Source organism: Sylvia atricapilla, chromosome 14 (assembly GCF_009819655.1).
Source record: "Sylvia atricapilla isolate bSylAtr1 chromosome 14, bSylAtr1.pri, whole genome shotgun sequence".
Classification (NCBI taxonomy): Eukaryota; Metazoa; Chordata; class Aves; order Passeriformes; family Sylviidae; genus Sylvia; species Sylvia atricapilla.
The window spans coordinates 9234883-9255911 of record NC_089153.1 but is presented as its reverse complement, the minus strand read 5'-3'; the positions used below and the strand labels follow the sequence as shown (position 1 = coordinate 9255911).

The window sequence follows — 21029 nt, the reverse complement described above, 5'->3', positions numbered from 1 at the left end:
ATGATCAGTATTGTGAGGTTTTATATCTAGCAGCAAAAACAAAAACAAAAAAAAAGTTACAGAAATATACATTTTGAACAACAAAGAACTCTTTATTTTACAAAATGTATTTCACCTTCTCAGTATTGCCTTTGTAAATGTACTTCATGCTGCAACTACTTACAGTAAAAACACGATTTGCAGCAAATTAAAGGTGCTCAACCAGTTCCAACAGTTTGATTTTTTTAAGGTACAATATTATGTAGTTGCACATTTGATTCTCAGATGTGGTCCTTTATTTGCTTTAGTTCGTTGAAATCACAGTGAGAACTTCTCATCAACTGCCTCAGGCCACAGATTTAATGAATATTACAAGCACAATCATTCTTTACTGCAAAATCTTTCCTTAAGTAAGCCAAATGCTAGTGTTTCATTTATTCACTTGCTGCTGTATATGAAGGAGGAATTCATAGTATGATAAGGCTGATTCTGTTCTGTCTTCAATCATATTTTGCAGAAAACTTGATTTCAATGGACTCTCATCCCTTAAAAACAAAAATATAAGTGTTTGAATGGAATAAACAATTGCCATGGGCATTAATAAAGTTACAAGTCAAGTGGCAAGACATTTCAAGAGCTTAAGGACATATGAAAAGATGATCTCAAATAGCCCTTAGTAGTGATTAATCCTAATAAGTGCTCTTACCAGTACTTACTACATTTATCTGACATTACCTAAAGATTCTTCTGTGACATTTAGTCTTTTGAAATTCTAATTGGAGACAGCTCAAATCTGTAGTCAAAATCTGTCAGGCACAGCACACACTATTGTTAAGAATAACATTCCTTGCATTAAGGAAGTTCAGGATATGATATCCAAGTATGTATTGTTAACAGGCTGCTGAAGAAGTAAAAAGACTGTTAAAAACCACTTACTTTATTATATATAGTATAGGAAAGAAAGGTCTCTGTTCTCTCAGCCAAGAAACAAAAGCTCGTGTTCTGATGGATTCCGCAGTTTCAAGTTCTGGGAGATGTGTCTAAAAGCCAAAGGGTTTCATTAATACAAACAAGGTATTTTCAAGGAAAACAGTAAAAGGAATACTTAAACTAGCCCAACTCATTTGGTATAAAGAAAACCCAATAAGGATACGTTTTGTGATGTATAGTTTCAGTTTCTTTGAAGGGCTTGAAAGAGTCCAGAGGACTAAACTGCTATCAGCAATTAGCTGTCAGAATGGTGATGACTGAGCTGTGACTGACTCCTGTTTTGTGGAGAAACTAAAGGACTTCCCACTAACCCACTGTGCTCACTATTTGCAAGCATTCTTAGTCTGCTCCCACAGGTCTGAGAAACTCCATCATTGTCAGCCCCTTCCCACTGTGTCTTCATGGGAAGAAACTCCAAGAGGTAACAGAAATGATTTCTTTCCTTGGATCTGGATCTATACCACTAGAGGGCCAACATGTGAGTAGTGTATTTTAATTCTCATACAAGTGATATTGTGGAAGCACTGTGTGTAAGACTGATGTGCAGAGCAAGCACATACCATATTCTGTGGTATTGAGCCATAATTTGGGACTCCAAGGACTTGGCTGATGAAGCCCTGCCCGCAGTTCTTCCCAATCCACAGAAACATCACCTGAAAGACACCCATCATAACAACATTAGCCCAACCCAAAACACACCTCAGCAGTCTTGTACAGATTTTGGATTCTCAGAAAGAACACACCAAGTAAACTTGGATACTTTTTAAAATCTCCCCCGCCATACAACTTACAGAGCCAGCATCCATAAGATAAGCACCATCCCTACTCAGCTTCTCCACTGACAGCTGGAGAAGGGGTGGCTGAGGTATAGTTCTGTCATTTATGTTAAGAGCCCCCTGAAAGAAGGATAAAAACAGTGGTTCACGTCTTGATGCAAAAAACCAGAACAGAATGTTAAATAAGAGTAGGATCTATTACACTGGATACTGGACCTGGACTGTTTTTCTCAGTTTAGCTCAAGTCATACTTAATGTGATAACTTACTTTATTCATTAATAATTTACTAATAAATACTTAGGAAACGATTTTTTAAATTTACTAATAATTTACTAATAAATCTTAATGTTTTGAGAGGGTGAATTTCATCAAATATATCTTAATCAGTTCTAGAATTGGAATATCCAATTTGTTAGGTACCAAAGATGTGATTTCTAAAATTGTTCAGGGTTTTACACATTATGATAATGTGATTTATAGCACAAGATAATGACACAAGACAAAGGTGAAATAAGTTAGGAAAAAACCTTCCCCATCCATCCATAGCAAAGCTTCTCTCCAGAATTCATCAAACCAGTCCCAACTAACAAATGCATAAATGCAACAAGTGGGAGAATATGAAACATTACATTTTAGCTGTGCAGCTTTAATATGGAAAACTTGGGAGACTTTTAAAACATTTACATCACACAAATCTTTGGGATGAAACAGATTATGTAGCAAGGCAGACTCACCTCATCTGTGAGATTATCAACTCTGTACAGACTGGGATGTGTCATGAGCATGAGGTAAACAAGGGGCTGGTTTTTCACCTGACACATGGTGAAGATGCGTTCATCCAAACGTGTGTTTGTCCCAGTTTGAAATGCTTTCTGCAAACCATCAGGCATTTAGTTTAAGCATTAAAGCAAAGATAAGCTGAATTTCACACATCTTACTGCTTATTACTTAGTTAAGTTTTAGAGATGTACCTGAAGTGCTTTCCCATTGTATTTTACTTTTCCATAGTTCTCTTCAGTGTTTCACATATAAATCATACAAGTCTCATTCCCATTTCTGGATTTTAGAATTAAACTCGACCTGGCACCACCAATCCTTTCTAGTGAGCACTACAGCTGAGATGAAAGCATCCTGAAATACTCTCTAACCTACACCTCAAAAATGCTGCTTGATGAAATTTAAAGGAATAAATATTGGAGCAGTTTACAATTGGCTTCAATGTACAGAATCTAAAGTCTGTATTTACAAGAAAGAGATAGTCCTGGCTTGTTGGGACCACAAAAAAGCTATAAATCAAAGTAGGGCTTACTCCTCCCACCTGACTGGATCAAATGCTTACCAAGCCTTTCACATGAATATGCTGGTTAATTCCTAATCAAGATGTATGAATCCAAAACTTCTTTTTGAACCAAGAAACCACTTTGTCCAACACTTAAATGACTTCTAGTATCAGTTCAGGGAAATTCAATTTAAAAATACTCACACGGAGCAAATACTGTGAAATGCTTTAAACCTCTTGCAAGAACAGCCAGCCAACTCCCTCTCTGCCATGCACCCAGCTCTCTTCTAATCCACACTGAACTGCTGTGTGGATCTACATTTCCAGAAACGTACAAAATTGAGATTCCTGAGAAAGCACTGTCAGTACCCTGACACATTCTCTTCACTAGTCAGCGTCTTTATTATTTTGCCCTTCCATTGCTTAAAACATTTATACTTTTGGTTTTACGCACACACTTCTAAATTCCTGCTTTTGAGCTGAATCATTCTCCATTGAAGAACTGTCCTTTTACTTCAGGCTGACCTGCCAAACAATCATCCTCTTTCCTGGCTTCCTTTCCCCTCTCACCTGTTTTAAGAGTGCCAGTATATAGAGTGGGAAGAGGCGCAGTGAGAAGGGAGCTGTGAGCCCAGGCTGCTGGATGCTCAGCACGGAGGAGCGATAAGCAGCTAAAGAATCTATCACTGCATTGACCAGGGCGTCCCGAGCGTCGCTCAGCGTAGCAGAAACAGAGCGGTCCACGGCTGGAAACAGAGCACAAGGTTCACATAAGAGGGATTTCCTCCCTCCCGTGGCAGGAATACAGTCACAAACATTAACTTCTCTCACTTTATCACATATGTTGATGCAGCTTAAGCTTTTACTACATGCAAGGGAAGTCAGGTTTCCGGGAAAAGCTGGGGCCCACAATGATGCACCAGACTAAGCCTAAGCCCAGGTGATTACACACAGCTCTACTGATCCTTCACCTAAGCCAAGCATTAAAACCAAAAGTCTCTTAGGTTTGGGACTTTGAAAGTACTCTTAGAACAAGGGAGAATCTTTTATTCTAATGTCACTTCCCAGAGGATTATTGCTCAGATCTTTAAAGATCCAATCCAAGCACATCCACAAACGAACTCTTAGCACACTCACCCATATTGGCTAAGAGCCCAGTGATGGCCTGCACATCTGCCCCTAGGTACACATCACTCAGTGTTGTGACAACAGGTAAGCACATAGTGTGGACACGAATCCGTCTTTCACCTGCAAGAAAAGAAAACTGTAACCTCCATTCTTGCTTTGTGAAGCAACACTACGAGTGCCACTGTTGGCTCAATCTAACCCTACCTTTGCTGGAGGTGTAGAGGAGAGCTGACTGAAAAGAAACAACTTGCATATCTGTAAGACTCTCTTCCACTGACATTTGCACAGCGTATCCTGCATCTGGGTTTACGTTGGGTAATGACAACAAGTCTGTAGATCGTACAAAGAAGTTCCCGTGGAAAGTATGAATGGAAAGACCTACAAGATAATCATGAATCAGTTTGGGGTTTATAGCTGTGAAGTATAGGCACCATGTACAGATCTGCCATCAATATATATGACTGTACTGGAATGTTCCCTCTCAATGAAATTCATTATTTTCAGAAAAGATAAATACTGCAAACTGACAACTCATCCAAAGAAGCCACAAAGCCTAGCAGAAAGTGATAATTAGCAAGAGATCAATGCAGAGTAGTAGAAAGTATCTAGATTATAAAAACAGTCCCTAGCTGAAATAGCAGTCCAGGAAAATTTCCAGTTTTGACCATTACAAACTGGAACTTGGATGCCAGAAAACACATTGCAAATAGTCTTTAAAAAAATGTCCTATCCCTGGTACTGAATTTTACTTTTCTCATCTTTGCGTTTTGGTTTCAAAACAGCTGGAACACCAATAAAACCATTCCCAAAGAACAGCAAACACCCACTTCCCTCTTCCCCACTCCCCAAAAATCTAAGAAGGTGAATTCAGACCTTTGGTACATCTTATCCTCATGACAGCCTCGAACCCAATCTTTCTAGTTAAATATCGCTTCAGTTCCTTTTGCAATTTCTCCACCTGGACAGGGTTGTGTTTATGATGGTAAGATTGGTAGTAGTAGACACTACCTGCAGAATACCTTGATATACAACCTGAAACAAAACCAGTACACATTGGAGAGTGCGGACAGTTGCTGCTGCAGTCTTTAAACTGTTAAATTGTTCACACCTGCAAATCACTCAGATACAGAGTTACAGACCTGCCTACAGAGACAGAGATGTAGCACAACTGTATATTCTAGTATGTGATAAGTTTCAGGTGTGAAATAATTTTCCACTGACCTGAAATTGCTGTCACTTGAAAGTTTGGTTAAATAGAAAAAAAAAATATTAGAATGCTAATAAAACTTGCTCTAAAGGCAATGACACTGATGGTTAAAAGGTATAAAAAGGAAGAAAGTATTTCCACTACTTGTAACAGTAGCACAAGAAACCTGACTCACTAAGGGAGGCATGAAAGTAAGTAGGTTAAATCAGGACTGAAAGATTACATTCTATTCACTGTCCCTGCTCAGCGAGTAGTGACAGTTTGTATCTTGACACACTAGGTTAATTCAAGTTCATCTGCTAAGTATTAACACAGATGCTATGCATTTTCTCAAAATACAAGAGTTCCATGCCCCAAAACAGCTTAATATGTCTTACCTAGAGAAGCCAAGTCAGAATATTGCCCACTAAGAAGAAATAAATCCACTGCAACCTGTTGCCCTGAACAGTCCAAGGCCAACTTCTTGTAAAAATCAGTTGATGGTGTCAGATGTATATCCTGTTAACACAGAGGAGAATTACAAAATACAAAGGAAATTCAAATTGATACATACATTTATTGCCTGTTTTAAGGGACACTTATAAACAATTCTCCATCATTGATTAAAAATATTTTATCAAAAAACCTAAGTAATTAATTTGTGTTTATATTGCTTGGTTTTTCTTTTGTTGTTTGTTTTTTTTTTTTTTTTCTACTTTAACAAAGGAACAAGACAAGCACAAAATTAACCCAGAAGAGGAAATCCCAGAACCACCTACATGCACAGAACCGGGTTGTTAGTACTCTCAACCTTTTTGCTTTGCTAACCTTTGCTGTTGCTCTTTGGTTTGGCTCTTCTCGTGACTTTAGTGCTCCCATTCCCACAGATGGGAGCTGTGTCTGGAAGACAGTGATTCTACCTCCAGTGGGGGACATCAGTTTAAAGGCAGCCTGTAATGCAGGCCCCAGAGCACTGTGAGTTTCCAGGGACTTGGTAAACATCTGTGGCAATGTCTTCAACAGATCTTGAATTAGCTACAAGTGAGAAAACAGTATTAGATCTCTGAGTCTTCATGGTTTTTCTACTTTATATAGAGCTGATCACTGAACAAAACCAAATATTAGCACTTCCAATATTAAGGCAACAAAGAGGAAGTCCTAGAAGAACTGAAATATTGTCTTGTTTCAGGTTGGCAAGAATTTACAGTGACAGCAATAAAAGACCTTTTTCTTGCTCAAACTTTGCATTTGAACAGCAGTTGTTAATGAGCATTAATTAATCAAAAAAATTACCAAACATATCCCAAATTATGTAAATGTCAATAGTTATGTAAGAAAGTCTTTGCTTCTTACCTCTTTGTTTTCATTTAAATTTACTAGTAAGTTTTCTGGCATTGGTATAAATACATCTGAAAGTGAAAAAAAAAAATTTGAGTTATCTTTTAAAAACACATCAAACTTTCCCTGACTTTATTTGCCAACCATCATACTTACTGGGAAAAAATACACAGTATCATTGTATTAACCCATGCAAACAATTATGTGGACTTCCTTTTTTCCTCATAAGCATTCCTGTGGCTAGAAGCCCATGTTAGAGTAGCAATCAACAGGGCTGAAGGATAATCAAGACTATGAAATAAAATCACATAGCAAATATTTCCAGTGTTCAATCTACCCTGTCTAATAACATCCAGTGAAAAGTGATTTGAAACAAAAGACAGAAGGACAAGCACTAAGCACCAGCCACAAGAAAATCTATAGAAAGGTATTCAGCATCAGTATTTGGGATTTCAAGATGAATCTAGAGAATTGTACAAATTAAACTAGAAGTTAGGAAGGCTGTCTTCATGTTTGAAGTCATGAGCAGCCACAGCATTGCTCAGACATCCAGGAGATGTCTTCACAGACAAACTCACACATATGGTACTTCTAAAGTCATTACTAGAGAGACTAATGGTGTGATCTAGAAACTCCCACCAGATACATATTTTTAAAGGCTGTCACAACCAGAAGTCATTAATAGATACTGATCACAAAAATTATTTTTGCATACCTTCAATATCTGAAACGATAAGCATCTGAGGCTGAGAAAGACCTTCCTGAAGACTGTAGAAATGGATTGTGCTGTCAAATGTTATGAAGCCTATTTTTGTTCTAGTGTTCCCAGGAAGCCTGAAAATGAGACATATGGTGTTCAATAAGATGCAGGCTTTTTTTTTTTTTTTTTTTTTTTTTTTTAACATCCACTGCATCTCTCCATGGCTGTTACCAAGCAGTTAGTTTAACAACTAGACTGCAAAAGCTTCCCTAAGTCATTTTGAAAAGAACAAAAACCATAACAAAAAAGGAGTTCATGGTAGAGTCACCTAGCAGACAGGTGAAAACCTTTCAAGAGAGTAATCAGAAGTGGAAGAAAAGGAAGAAATAAACTGCAAAATACCAAGCAGTGTTTATGTAAATTCAAATAGTACGCATTTTATGAGAAGTTTATTAGATGTGTGACTCAGCAAATACTTATCTAAAATTTCAGCTTTTAAAAAATACAGTTCAAAAGGTATCATAGACATGCCATTATATTCTTTTGGGGATTGATGGAGCATATAGGAAAGAGTCAGACTGAAAATCAAGCCTCAAAATTATAAAACTTTTCTACTGGTGTAGCTGTGGTGGGAAAAAGACTACAGCTTTATGGTACATTTCAACACAACACTGGCCATTGTTTGCCCACACTAGGAAACTTGTCTTCCAAACAGAAAGGACTGGCAGGTTGGTGTCTATCACGAGTTTCTTAAGAGGAATAAAAATGGGATATTTTAAGACAAAGGTACTTACGAGTCAAGATTGTCTAACAAGGTCTGGCAGACTGTGTTCAAGTATCCTGTCTCTATTGCATTGTGAGAGACATCAAACACAAAGAGGTACACGGGTGGCTGAGGTGGACGCAGCTGAGCAAAGAAAAGATTACCTTTAATTTTCAAACAGTGTTTGTTAGATTTGGTTTATTCATCCCATTGCAAGTTTAAACTGCTAAAACAGCAGGCAGGTGATAGCTAAAATTTCTGAATGCCTTTGCCTTACTTGGTGATACCAGAATTCTAGTTTTCTTCCAAAGATACCTATATATTCTAAATACAGAACAACTTTGACATCATAAATGTTTAGAAGTGAACTCTCTGAAGTTCTCAGACACCTTAAGGCAACAGCTGTTCTACTGAACCAGAAAGCATCCTCTGACATAAAACTTTCTCTGACTTGCCTCTGAAAATAAAACAAAGGGAGAGAAGAAATAAAAAAAGCCTTACCATGTATTCAGATGGAGCCATAAACTCAATAGTAGCATTCTGGACTTCAGGTCTTTTATGAGGTTCTCCATATACTCTTGTCACAGGATTATACAGGAATTCTTCAGGAACTATGCAGGTAAGTTTATATATTAGTATTTCACACTAGTATTGGCTGTGCTGTATTTTAAAACAAATATACCAACTCTTTTGTGGCTGTTGTGCAAAGGTCCCTGAGGGACTGCTTGGGGGAACAGTATTTCTTTAGGGACACCACTGTCACTGGGAAACACTTCTCTTGACTGACAATAATCCCCCCACTGATGTGGCCAACAACACTCCAGTCTCAAGGGCCAAGGTGGGAAAGGTTAATTGCAACACTTTAAAGCATGTTTAAAACTTACCATCATTGACTCTATAGCACAAATTGCATTTCCATCTCCTTTGGTCTAGGAAGCTGACAAAAGGGTTGATGTACGTCCGGCAGGAACGGCATCTCACAATAATACTGGAAGTGACCACTGGCAATTGCTGGAAAGGAAAAACTTCCTGTTTTAAAGCATCCTCACCCTGCAGCTGTTCACCTGTGGTAACAACACCACCTACACTGTGCTGGCTAGTGAGGCAAAGCAACTCCTTGTTGAAAGGAGTACTTCTACATCCTCACAGCATCCCTGTCATTCCTTAATATGACAGGTAGGAACTGAGCTCTAACATATTTGACTACGTGGATTCCCTTTTCAAGCCTCTAAATTCTTGAATTTTACACTCGTGGTTTAAGATCAAGTACTGCACCCAATACAGATCAAAAAGCAGGGGGAAAAAAAGTCCAAATCTTTGAAAAATCAATTAAACTGAGAAAAAAAGACAACGTATAAGTGAGACATTGCTAAATTCAAAGTCTTCTGGCTATCACATGACATCCAAATCCCTTCAACTTTGTCTAGTCTTGAGTTTAGAAGTAGCATTAAGTTTGAAATCAATAACTACAACTGATACGTGACAACCTGGAATTTAGATGGCGCCTTCTATCACAGTCCAAATTCTGTGCTGCCTTTAAGCTTTCAGTTTTTTAAGGTTTGGGAGGCTCTCTTTTTTATTAAGAAGCGAGATCTGAAGGTTTAAAAATTATAGGTAGAAATAATTAAGAAAAATTACCACGATCTGTATGGAACAAGGAAATGTCAGTTACTCTGGTAGTTTTTCTGGGCCAAGGTACCTGCCCTTATTTTATAGTTCATTGTCCATTGTCTGGACTCTCGTAAAGGCATAGTTGATATTTCAGCATGTAAAGTTTTGAATATTTCTCATACCGATAAGTCTTTGAAAGGATGAAGCAGGAGCCCCAAAGGAAGTTTGGCTTTATTCAATAAGGCCTGAGTTTGAGGAATGTTAGTCAGGGTACAGCGGAACAACCTACATGAAGGACAAAGGGTTATTTTTAGAGGCTTTCAAATAAATTATGATTTCACTAGTACAGTATATTTTTCTAGAGATTTAATGGTGAATTTCCATTTCCAGATGAAAGATTTTCTCCATCTCTTTCATCAAATCATTTTGTTTCTGTCTGAGCTTGACCCACAGTACATACTTTGAGTTCTTATTTTATACAAATGCTCTTTACACAGAACTGAGTGTCATTTTAGTCACTCATGTCAAAGTTAAGCATAACAATAGTCAAAGTTGCACCAAATCTTTATATACTAAATGTTATTTTAGAATAAATTAGAACTGGCAATGTTTAAAAGGCAGTTTAAAAAACTTAGTAACTATAAACAAGCTCACAATCATTTTCAGAGTCTTGAGCACTCAGCAGCTTCCACAAAATGCAGATGTATGTGGTAGTTTTGCAAATCCTGTCCAGCTTGTTTGCATGAACAACATCACAAAGGCACTGTTATATCCTTTACCTACCATAAAAATATTTGCAAAGCAGGAGTCCCTGGCTATACACAGTTTGAGCAGTCTCCTCAGAGAGAATAATTGATTAACCAACTGCCAGCCTCTTGTTTGAAATTTCATTTACTCGATTGTTTTAAATGGTTACTTTTCAATACAGAGGTCATCCATTTTTCTTCATGCACAATCTTTCTGGTGTACTTCACCTGACTGAATTAACTCCTATTTTATGTCTTCTCATTCATACTCACTGCCAGGCATAAAAGTTTGGTACCATACCTAGCTATAGATGCCTTGTTAACAAATTTTTCCTCATGCTTTCTACAAAGCTGATTTCCCCTCTTCAGTTAAACCCACTTACTGCCTTTATCATAACACACTGAAGCCCATTTTCAATATTTTCTACTCATAAAATGAAGAAAACATTTTGTGAAGTTATGTTTATAAGTAGGAATTTATACTTCTATCTATCTTGATGTATTATAGCAAATGCATCTTACTCAGGATTGCAGTTGAGCTTCTGGATGTCTTCATGCAAGTTGGGAACAGGAGCCTTCAAAAGGGTGGTAGGAAGAATATTTCTTTCTTGAAGAAGATTCACAGGTCTTAACCCTTCTTGCTGTAGACTCAGGCCACCCATTGATGCAGTTAAGTGATTAGTGCCTAGGGCAGGCTAGAGTCAAATAAAATTTCACAAATTAGCACTAATTACTTAGATGAAATCCACAGTCCATTTAAACCACATATATATCCCTTTCAGTTTGTTTTGCTCATGTACTAACTGCCACTGTATCAATATATTTAGAACAGTGGCTGTCACATGAACTTGACTTATGCATGTAATATAACAGAGGAAAACAGTAGCATAAATTGCCTATAAAGATCTTGAAATACAGAGGCTCAGCTGGAGAAAGTATTGGTCAGTTCACTTTGAAAGTTGAGGGAAAGAAAAACCAAATACTTCAGCTAACAATAACAATGCCACGAAAGAGAAACATGCCAAAAGCAGCTGAAAGTTTCAAAAGAAACATCCTGATGAGATTTGAGAGTGGAACATTTCCCAAAGAGCTGGCACACAGCTTTTCCAAACTGGTACCAAGGCACATACAAAAACATTAATTGTGGGTTATGTCTGTCCTCTTGAACAAACGGGGAACAAACAGGGAACAAAAGCAGCAGCATCCTAGGGATGCACAACATCTGCTAGCCATAATTTTTCTTTACCCACACACCCGCACTGGAGGTAGTAATGAGATAGAAACCAGACACTCTTTACCTGGTGGAAATGTTTTGCTCCATCTGGATATTGCAAAGCAGATGTATTCATTCCTGGTGCTCCAGGGGGAGAAGTATGTTGGTAGCCTGGAGGTAAGGCAGGGTAAGAATATCCAACACTTCTATTCATCTTAAGATTCGGGGCTGCGGGAGAATGATGTGGAGTTGCTGGAAGCAGAGTAGACAGATACTTAATTTCTGAAAAACTGTATCTTGAGGCATTAGTAAGACAGGAGAGCTGCCTGTTCAGGTTTTTTAGGTTGTAAGTATAAAAAATACAGCTGCTGTCAACTTTGCAAAGGGCTCTCACCTACTTTACATATCACAGGCAAAAACATGCTAATTGTCAATGCTTCAAATTTCACATTTAGCTTCAAGAGAGGCATTGAACCAGGTACATGTTTGTACACAAACACTTCAACTTCTTTCTTCTATCTTTTCCAGACTCTTAAAAGTTCCATAATAATACCAACCGTTTTTACTCCCAAAGCCTTACCCATGAGGCCACCACCCTCAATTGCGTCGTAGCTGTTTTGCACTACAGACACATCACTGGCAGCAGATCTGGCATCACCTTTAAAGAAAAACAACCACAGGAAAATTTGCACAAGTTACGAAGAAATTTTAGTGAGATAACTGCAAAAAATATCCTACTTGCATATAAGACAAGCATAGTTTGAATCTACTTTGGTTTTGACCCAGGATGAAACTGAATTAAATATATACTTTGTCCTCTTTCTCACACACATGGCCCCTGCAGACGTGACCTCAACAAAGGACATTCATAAAATATCACAATCTTTTTTTTTTTTTCTTTTAAGGAAAACAAAAGTCTCTACAGTTCTGGTTCAATAATCTTTTACAACTCCTTCAGATTAGGGATTTGCCATAGCTTCCAAGCCGACATGCAGTAAAGGGTGAGGGGACACTTCCTCCTCAGCAGAGGAAGTCTCTTTAGACTAGCTGAAGTCTTCCAAGTAACCTGTGGTTTGGACTTCCCTGAAGAGTTTTTTCCACTGACAATTCACAGAAACACCTAATTTCCTACACTTACACACTTAGTCCACTACTGCTCACCAAACAGCAACAGCTCTGACACAGTCAAATACCACTCAAGATAGGAAAAACCCTGAATCTCAGAGTGCTCCCAAAGGACAGTTTTTGGTAAGCCAACTATGTCTAAATATACTAACACAACTATATATTGCTAAGGACAAGTAGGTACTCTATTTTTATTACCATTTTTTATTAAAATCTTCAAAGATGACCCAATAAAAGGAACTTACATTACACACTGAATCTTGCTAGCAGCAGTCAACCTGCTTCAGAGACTAAACATTTTTATCTCTCCAGGACTCTGAAAATGTTTCTCTTCATGACGAAGAAAATATTTTCTACGCAAAAGCTGTTTCTAATGCATTTAATACATTGCAAAGTAAGCTAAATCTGAACACACTATTCTTGTGCTCACAGAGCGACCACAGACAAGAAGCTGTCAATCTGAACATGCAAGGAATCAACAGCTTTGACAGAACTAAGTATGTAAAAATAAAGCTGCCGACTCGCACATGGCCCCATCTAGCATGGGCACTAAATGCCAAACAACTGGAGTCTGTCTGATACAGAGCCTGAAGAGTTTTTCAACAATGGCATATTTGTGCAGGGCCCACAGGAGACACAAAGTCAGGTATCTGTCTTCAACAGCTGACACTTCACAGCCTCTAGTAACTTCCTTCAGAAAACTAACAAATGCAGGATGTGTGTTTCAGTGATTTTACAGAGAAGAATAAGGTACAGCTACATAAACAGCAAGGAACTGCAAGGTCCACATTTTATCTCTCCCTGTAGAATGAACAATAAAGGGAGTCATACATGGATTTCTGTCCTCCCAGTAGTCAGGAATGCAGAGAAATGAGAATTTCCCTATCACTTTTCAACACAAAAAAGATAAAAAGCAATGCCAACTACAGGAGACATGGCCATGTAAAACAGCACTTGGAAATTTTCAACTCTTAATTTCTATTAAAATCTATTTCTAATTAAAATCTATTTTCAACTGTTAATTTCTTAGATTTTATTAACGTTTGTTTACAAGAATTTTTCTTCTTTCCAGATCCTTACCTGTTCTTTTCAGATTAAATTTTTAGCTGTATTAGTATTAATTTTACAATTTGAGTCTCTAATATAACAATGTGCTTGACTTTAAAGGTTGCACACTACACCAAGTTGCAATGTTTTAATTCAACATAAAGAACACATTGTTTCTTACCTTCTTGGTTTGTAGCTGATTTTAGCAGAGACTGTGCACTAGGTGGTCCTGCTACTGCTGGTGATGGCCTAGGTGGCCCAGCAACTGGTGGAGGTCCTAAAGGTGGCCTTGGAGGGTGGAGTGGAGTTACAGGCTGAGTCACTGGTGGAGGTGCAGGTCCTATAAAGAGATTAACTTTTATGAGGAGTTTAACCCAGCTGAAAAAGGTCACTGAAGTTTTATTACAAAAACACACAGATTGAATTCTAAGTATTCCTGTTATTCAAAGATTGAACAGCATGGGATACATAAATCCTAACACATGGGTCTCAACTTCAGGTTGTTTCTGTCTCATGTTTTTCACATTCTGGGTTCCTTTAGCTACTGATCTCTCAGCTTTTTATTGCTATTGTTGGCAAGAATTTCAAGATGTATAGAAAATATCCCAACTCTATAACCAAGTTTGGAGCAATCACCAAACAAGTTTAATTGATTTTAAAAGTGATCACTGTTACGCAAAAAAAATCCAGGGAAATGGCTCAGGAGGATTGAATGGATATAAAAATTACTTATTCCAAACACTTGCTCTCATTTCATATGCCACATTTCCAAAATTTCTCTGCATTTTCCTCCCTAGTTCCAAAGTACTAACTGTTTATTCCAATTAAGTGCCAGAAATAGTTTCATAAATTCTGCGAGCTTCAGACATTTTGAACAGCATAAGAAAATTAGGCAGGCATATAACAAAAAAATTAGCATCGTAAAAATCTCTAATGAGGCTAAAAAGCACTTAACAAGAAAAATTATTTGCTTTTACATGGGAAATATTTCTGTACCTAGGTCCTGTTTGCATGCTTAGTCAGAAAAAAACTAACAACATACAGCAGTTTGGCAAAGAGAAACTTGAATATTAACTGTGTTTCCATAATAATCACAAGTTGCACAATAGAGCTATTTTGTGTTAGAAAAGCTTTTACCACTGCATATACCAACAGAAAAACAGCAGGAGCAAAGTCTCCTACTTTTAGAGTACTTTCTGAAGACTGACAATTATCATTAAATGTGAAAATTACAAGAATGGAGGAAGGAAGCTTTCCATTGAACTGACCTCTATTTCAACACCCCGGAATGCTTTTCAGTTTTCTTTCCAGGCTGTGCTCCAGTTATGGCTGTGCTGACAGGCTATTCAGAAAATTACCTGAATCAAGTGGTTACTGACCATGCTTACTAAATAGAACTAGTTTTCAGTGGTGAAGTCCTGGACTGAAACATGCTAATGCTCCAACAGTTACCCTAGGAAATGGTGAAGGTTACAGAAGTAGCATCACACACACACAGCATCCCAAAACAACGGGACATCATTCAGGAATTACCTGCTCCAGCCAGATGAAACACTCAACCTGGGCACAGAACTTTTATTTCTAACCCAAAGAAAGCATCTGGGTATTTCTGATGAGTGTATTGGCTTTAACAATCTTCCACAAGCAAAACGTCACTGCAGAGTCAGTTCTGTACTCATTATTGTAAAAGGTCGTTGAAAAATGGACACAGGTAAAAGATCAAAAAGTTGTGGTTACCTGGCTTCATGTAGCTGTTCTGCAGCGGAGGAGCCCCCGGAGAAGCAGCATATTGGTAACTCCCTGCAGGGTTGGTACTTCCCGGTAACGACGCCGGCGGCTGGGCTGACCCCGTCCCAGGCACAGGAGCCAAGTGGCCCGGTTGAGCCCCGAGTGGCTGGCTCACAGGAGTCTGGCTGTACTGCCAGTTTGAAAGCACCGGTGGGCTGGCTCCAGGAGGAAAACTCCCAGCAGATGATACAGCAGCTGAGTTCTGTAATGCAGGCGGCAGCACTTGTGGAACAGGACCTGGCTGTTGTACTGGTGACCCAGAGAAAGCTGCCACTGGTGGTCTATTGAGAGTCTGGCCAGGTCCTTGGTAACTGTTTAATTGAGAAACATTCTGAGAGCCACTATAGCCATACTGTCCAGAAGCCTGGTGTGGAGGAACCTTTGCTGGCATCTGATGGGAGTATGATCCTGGAACTGCAGGACTGTATCCTTGGCCATCTGGGGAATGCATCAGCTGATTCTGAACAGGGCCTGGAATGATAAAAAACTACACTCTTTAGGAAGTCAGTGTTGTGTATCATTTCTGAAAATAAAAGATGTTCCTGTGAATGTCTTTCCTTAGGATTTTATTAGTCTCCAAGCCATTTTTAATTTAAACCATTAGGTGTGACAGAAGTACTACTGCAAGGGACATTAATTCGGCAGTATTTTGCTATCGACACTTACATCTTTGTTTTGTTTTACAGTAGCCTTGAAACCATTAAGCATTCCAGTACCATCAACGCTCCTGGACTGAAACTCACACAGGATCCCATCCAATCTCCAGAAACCCCCAAAAGCGAGCTGCCACAGAGGAGCACTGTCCCACACCACTGGCAGTAGCACACATGAGCAGACTGAAAGCGGAAGATCCGTTGCGTAAGAACTCCATTCCACATGACAGCTCACACCAGCCTACACGTCAGCTCACCACGACACCACAGCCAAGTGCCAGCACAGGTCACCACACTACTTCTCAAGTGACTGACTTCATCTATTAAAGTTTCTGCAGTTAATTTTAGTAAGAGAACTACTCATACACATACTGCTCATGTGAGTGGCAAACTGGTCACCAACACAGAATGAAGGGTAAGTTTATCATAAAATAACTCACCAGTCAGGGAAATAAACCTTGACAGGTTGATGATGCTCATTATGCATTTGTTGGTTGGTATACATGAACTGAGTTTTACTCATTTGAAGAAAAAATTTGAAAAAAAGGTTAGTAACTCTCCAAAGAGTAAACAACATGGGCAAAAATATCATAAGATTCCTGTTTTACAGAGGAACAGGTTGACAGAATCCCATGGGATTTCCAGTACAGTAAGAGCTCCACCAAGAAAGGTACTACTACAGATTGTTTGTACCATTGCCACAAAATGGACATGCTGAAGAGAGACTATCATTTTTTGGTGAAATTCTTCTGAGGAGAACACACTAAATATTGCAGGCCACAGCCAGCTATGGCTCCTTCACACTTACCAAAACACTTTCCAGTGTTGTATCATTCAGTTCAGCCAGTCATATTGTGGCTCTCCTCATCCCCTAAAAACACAGCTTAGATACTGGAAACATTCCACACAGGCAGTTACACATTTAAAAAAAAAAAAAAAAAAAAAAGATGGTTGGTTTCCTATTGAAAAGTAATGGCTAAATTCTGAAAGGCGAGCAAGTTCGCATTTCCAAGTTAGAGTAACTCACACATTTCTGACAATAAATTAAGCTAAATGCTTTGAATACATTGAAATTCTTAGTTAGGACAAATACCGCACTGATTGTTCAGCTCCTCATCCACTAAAAAACCTTAGGCTCTGGGTCACACTCAGCTGTTAATTCACTGAATATTGCACAGGTCCATATTACTACTACAGCGCCAGTGATCTCATCCTCACTGCCTCTCATTTGTGCATAAAAGGTACACATAATGTTATTCTCCAACCATTAATTTCAGCATGCAATTTATCATTCAGTTAGGAAATCCAGTTATACCCTACTGTCCTTACAAATGCTACTCCTAGACATTTGCAATTAATAATTCTCTAAAATCAAGGGTCTTTAAAGAAAAATCCCTCAAAGACAAAAGTGCTTACACTTAGGAGTAACCTTCAAAAACTACCCTGCAGGGTACCAGATGGTTTCCAACAATCACTTTACAAACTCCACTGGCAATTAATCTTGCTAACTTTAAAAATGATGAATTCTTATCAAACCCTCTGACTGCACTGCAGAAACACTGATATAGCAACACCGCTATAAATTGTAGGAAAATACAGAACAAATACAAATTGAATTAATAACTTGATTTTTCACCCTAGGGAATGACTCCCTATCCCAGGCAGAAATTAGAGTATTTGGATTGCTCTTATGCACTGTTTTCCCTGCTTAAGGATAAAATAGTGGAAGTGAGGTGATATCAAAAAACTGACCTACTTGATACTTTCTATGGCACTTTATCACAGAACAATGTTCCAATTTCAATTTTTATTTTTAAAGTCAGAAACACAATGAAAAGTCTTTGTCATCCTCATGTAATAGTTTATGTTTCCAAGACAAGTCTGCACAAAGCTGCCCAAAAAGCTATAGAAATAGCACTAAGGGACAAAATCTCTTTACAAAGAGTTTCACAGTACACAAAAACTTTTCAGGACTCACTGTTTGGTTACTGCCACATACCCATCTTGACCTGACCTCTTTATGAGACCCATCAAAGAGTATCTAGGCTGTCCAGCTTTCCCCAAATGCTGTTGGTTTTCTGTGAAGCCAGAAATAAACAAGGAATTCTGTGTGGACTGAAGAGCTACTTCACCTGCACAGCAGCAAAACAGCCAACACTCAGAGACCACAGAAATGAATTAGTAATAGAAGAAAGGCCACCTATTTAACAGCAAAAGTCTCCTCTACAACAAAACAAAGCCATTTCATGTTTCTAAGAGATCAGGAACAGCACCACAATATATATGAAGGCCACTTGATGGTTTTATAAAATGGTCAGAGCACTAATGTGGACGGCTAGGATCCAAGTAATATTTTCCGCCATAAAAAATTTCACTGTCCCGTACTCCGAGCCAGTTATCAGCACATCGCTTTTGCCAGCCACAAGGTCTCCAAGCTCCAGAGAGATGCAAAGATAAACACTTTGAAAAGTTACATCCCAAGAGATGCCATGGAATCAGTCACCACCAGTGCCCATTTCATCTGACTCTGACCCACTGGATTCCCAACCCAGCAGCTCCTAATGCACCTCATGTCATCAAAGTACCATGCTAAGGTATGACAGGAGAAGAGCAAAACATTTCTAAAAGAATTGCTTCTCCTTCTTGTTTGCACTTCAGATCTATCAACTGGAAAACAAATTAGACACCTGCAATTAAATGAGTACAGAATAGTGGTCCTATTAAAAGACAAACAGAAATGAAGGAGAGGAAGGTTGTTGCTAAGCAACCCAAAGCTCTGTGCTAAACAATTTCCCGGGCAGCACATGGTGCTGCTGTGACAATTTACTGCCTTAGTGGACATGCAAACTCAGGGAGTTACCTGCAAACACTTCAGCAAGCAACAGGCTGCAAAGAAGGGCTGACAGCTATAGAACAATTTATCGTCCAACTGACAGTTTTCTTTCCTCACAGACCACTATAAGCACCACTACAGCACTTAGTACCCCCTAAACTGTTTTATAAAGCTTTGGTGTTAATATGAAGGTCAAGGATCACAGCACCCTCTCAACATCTATTTTGAACAATGCCATGAACAGTCCATGCTTGAATAATTTGATGTATTTCAAAGGCCAGCAACCAAACTTTATCTCTAATACACCAAAAAAACTGTTTCATTTTATTACCTAGTATTTGCATAACACTACATTTCAGTTCTTTATTTTTCACACACCTGACAGCTGAGTAGCCTGAAATTCCTCTTTCTCAACTGCCTCTCCATAACTTCCATTATGTGCTTAATCTGACACTAGGGAAATGAGCAAACATAAAGCAATGCCAGTCTGTAAATCATCCCACTCAGTTACTCCATTAGCTAACATTCTCTTTGTACAGTCTCTGCTCAGACCACAAGTTCTCCAGGACAGAGCCTCTCTCTCCACACTGTATTCATACTCTTCCCACTCTCTTGACCCTAGAAGCAGCTACACAGTTAATTGCAAATTGTCGTTTTGCTGATGACTTTGAAGAACAGCAATAAACACACTGTGCAGGAGGAGGGGGAAGAAAAATCAAAAGATCTCATTATGACTGAACTGCTTATGATGCAGCACAGCTACTGAAACACACAAGTGTATAATTAAGGAAGCAAGTGCAGAGGATGTGTATGTGAAATCAGGAGACATTTCCATCAGCACAGATTTGCACACATGCAACGAAAACAGACACAGAGACAAGGCTGGCCTTGAATTTCTTATTACTGCGTTAAAACATTGGCTAGTAAGTTCAGTTTCACCTTTAACATCTCCTTTTAAAGAAATACATTTTTGGGGGAAGAAAGTAACCAAGACTTTCCGTTTGCAGCACACAGAACCACATAATGTCGGCTTTACGAGAATGACAAGATAAGAAAGCCCCGCAGCGCCGCAGGCTGAGCTCAGCGATAACCAGAGTGCCACATGTACAGTCTCGTTCCAAAGGGTCAAACCTCGGCTGTGTCACCTGTGTCACCGACAGGGACCCACCAGAACTAAGGGACGGCCTGGGGCAGCTCGAGCCGCACGTGTTACCTCGGCAGCACAGACACGGGCTCTGAAAGACGCTCATACCGACAGACAAATGTACTCTGGGATACTTCTGCCATGAAAATAAATCAGAACGAAGATTTATTTTGCCTAATGAGCCGCTCTGTGTTTTCCTCAGTGACACGTGGGGCCGGGCCCGGTCCCACCGCCCCACGCCGCTCCCGGGGTCGCACCAGGAGCCCGGCTCTGCCGCCGCTCCTCCCCTCCCGAATTCGGCTGCGTTTCGCCCCGGGCCGCGGGTGGCCGGGCTGCCGGGAGGACATCGCCGAGCTCAGCCTGGTGTGACCCAGCGACCCGGGCGGCGAACGGGGCTCCCCGGAACCCCCTCCCCGCGCTCTGCCCGCGGGCACCGGCCTCTGCCGCCGCTGCCCCGGGGCGAAGGGCGGCCTGGGTCCGGGGGAAGTGCCGCGGGGCGAGAGCCGTCCCCGCCAGGCCTTATCCCGCGCCAAGCCCCACGGGCCTGCCCCGCACTCACCGTTGGTGTAGGGGTGCTGGCCGGCGGGGGCCCCGGCGGGCTGGGCCATGGCTCGGCCGGGTGCGCTCGGAGCCGCCCGTGTGGCGGCGCCGGCCCGGGCGGGGGGGACGGACCCACCGGAACTGCCGGGCGGCGCGCGCAGCCGCACTGCAGACACGTGGCACTTCCGG

The 21029-nt window shown here is 39.9% G+C and overlaps 1 protein-coding gene across 2 annotated transcripts; it reads right to left on the bottom strand.

Moving 5' to 3' along the window:
* Positions 1 to 67: 67 nt before the first annotated feature.
* SEC24A (SEC24 homolog A, COPII coat complex component) lies at positions 68 to 21006 on the bottom strand. 2 transcript variants are annotated; one of them, XM_066329031.1, is made up of 23 exons: positions 20860 to 21006; positions 15620 to 16141; positions 14064 to 14222; positions 12291 to 12368; positions 11796 to 11962; positions 11020 to 11192; positions 9934 to 10036; positions 9025 to 9151; positions 8642 to 8751; positions 8172 to 8284; positions 7393 to 7511; positions 6693 to 6748; positions 6168 to 6374; positions 5738 to 5858; positions 5027 to 5185; positions 4358 to 4531; positions 4163 to 4273; positions 3596 to 3771; positions 2481 to 2618; positions 1761 to 1865; positions 1530 to 1622; positions 916 to 1019; positions 68 to 524 (listed from the first exon to the last, which is right to left on the bottom strand). In XM_066329031.1, exons 1-23 carry the CDS (start codon positions 20906 to 20908, stop codon positions 410 to 412), a joined length of 3279 nt encoding a protein of 1092 aa, XP_066185128.1. In that variant the 5' UTR covers positions 20909 to 21006; the 3' UTR covers positions 68 to 409. The 2 variants fall into 2 exon arrangements, with proteins under 2 accessions (XP_066185128.1, XP_066185129.1); XM_066329032.1 differs by lacking the exon at positions 20860 to 21006 and adding an exon at positions 16337 to 16451.
* Positions 21007 to 21029: the final 23 nt, after the last annotated feature.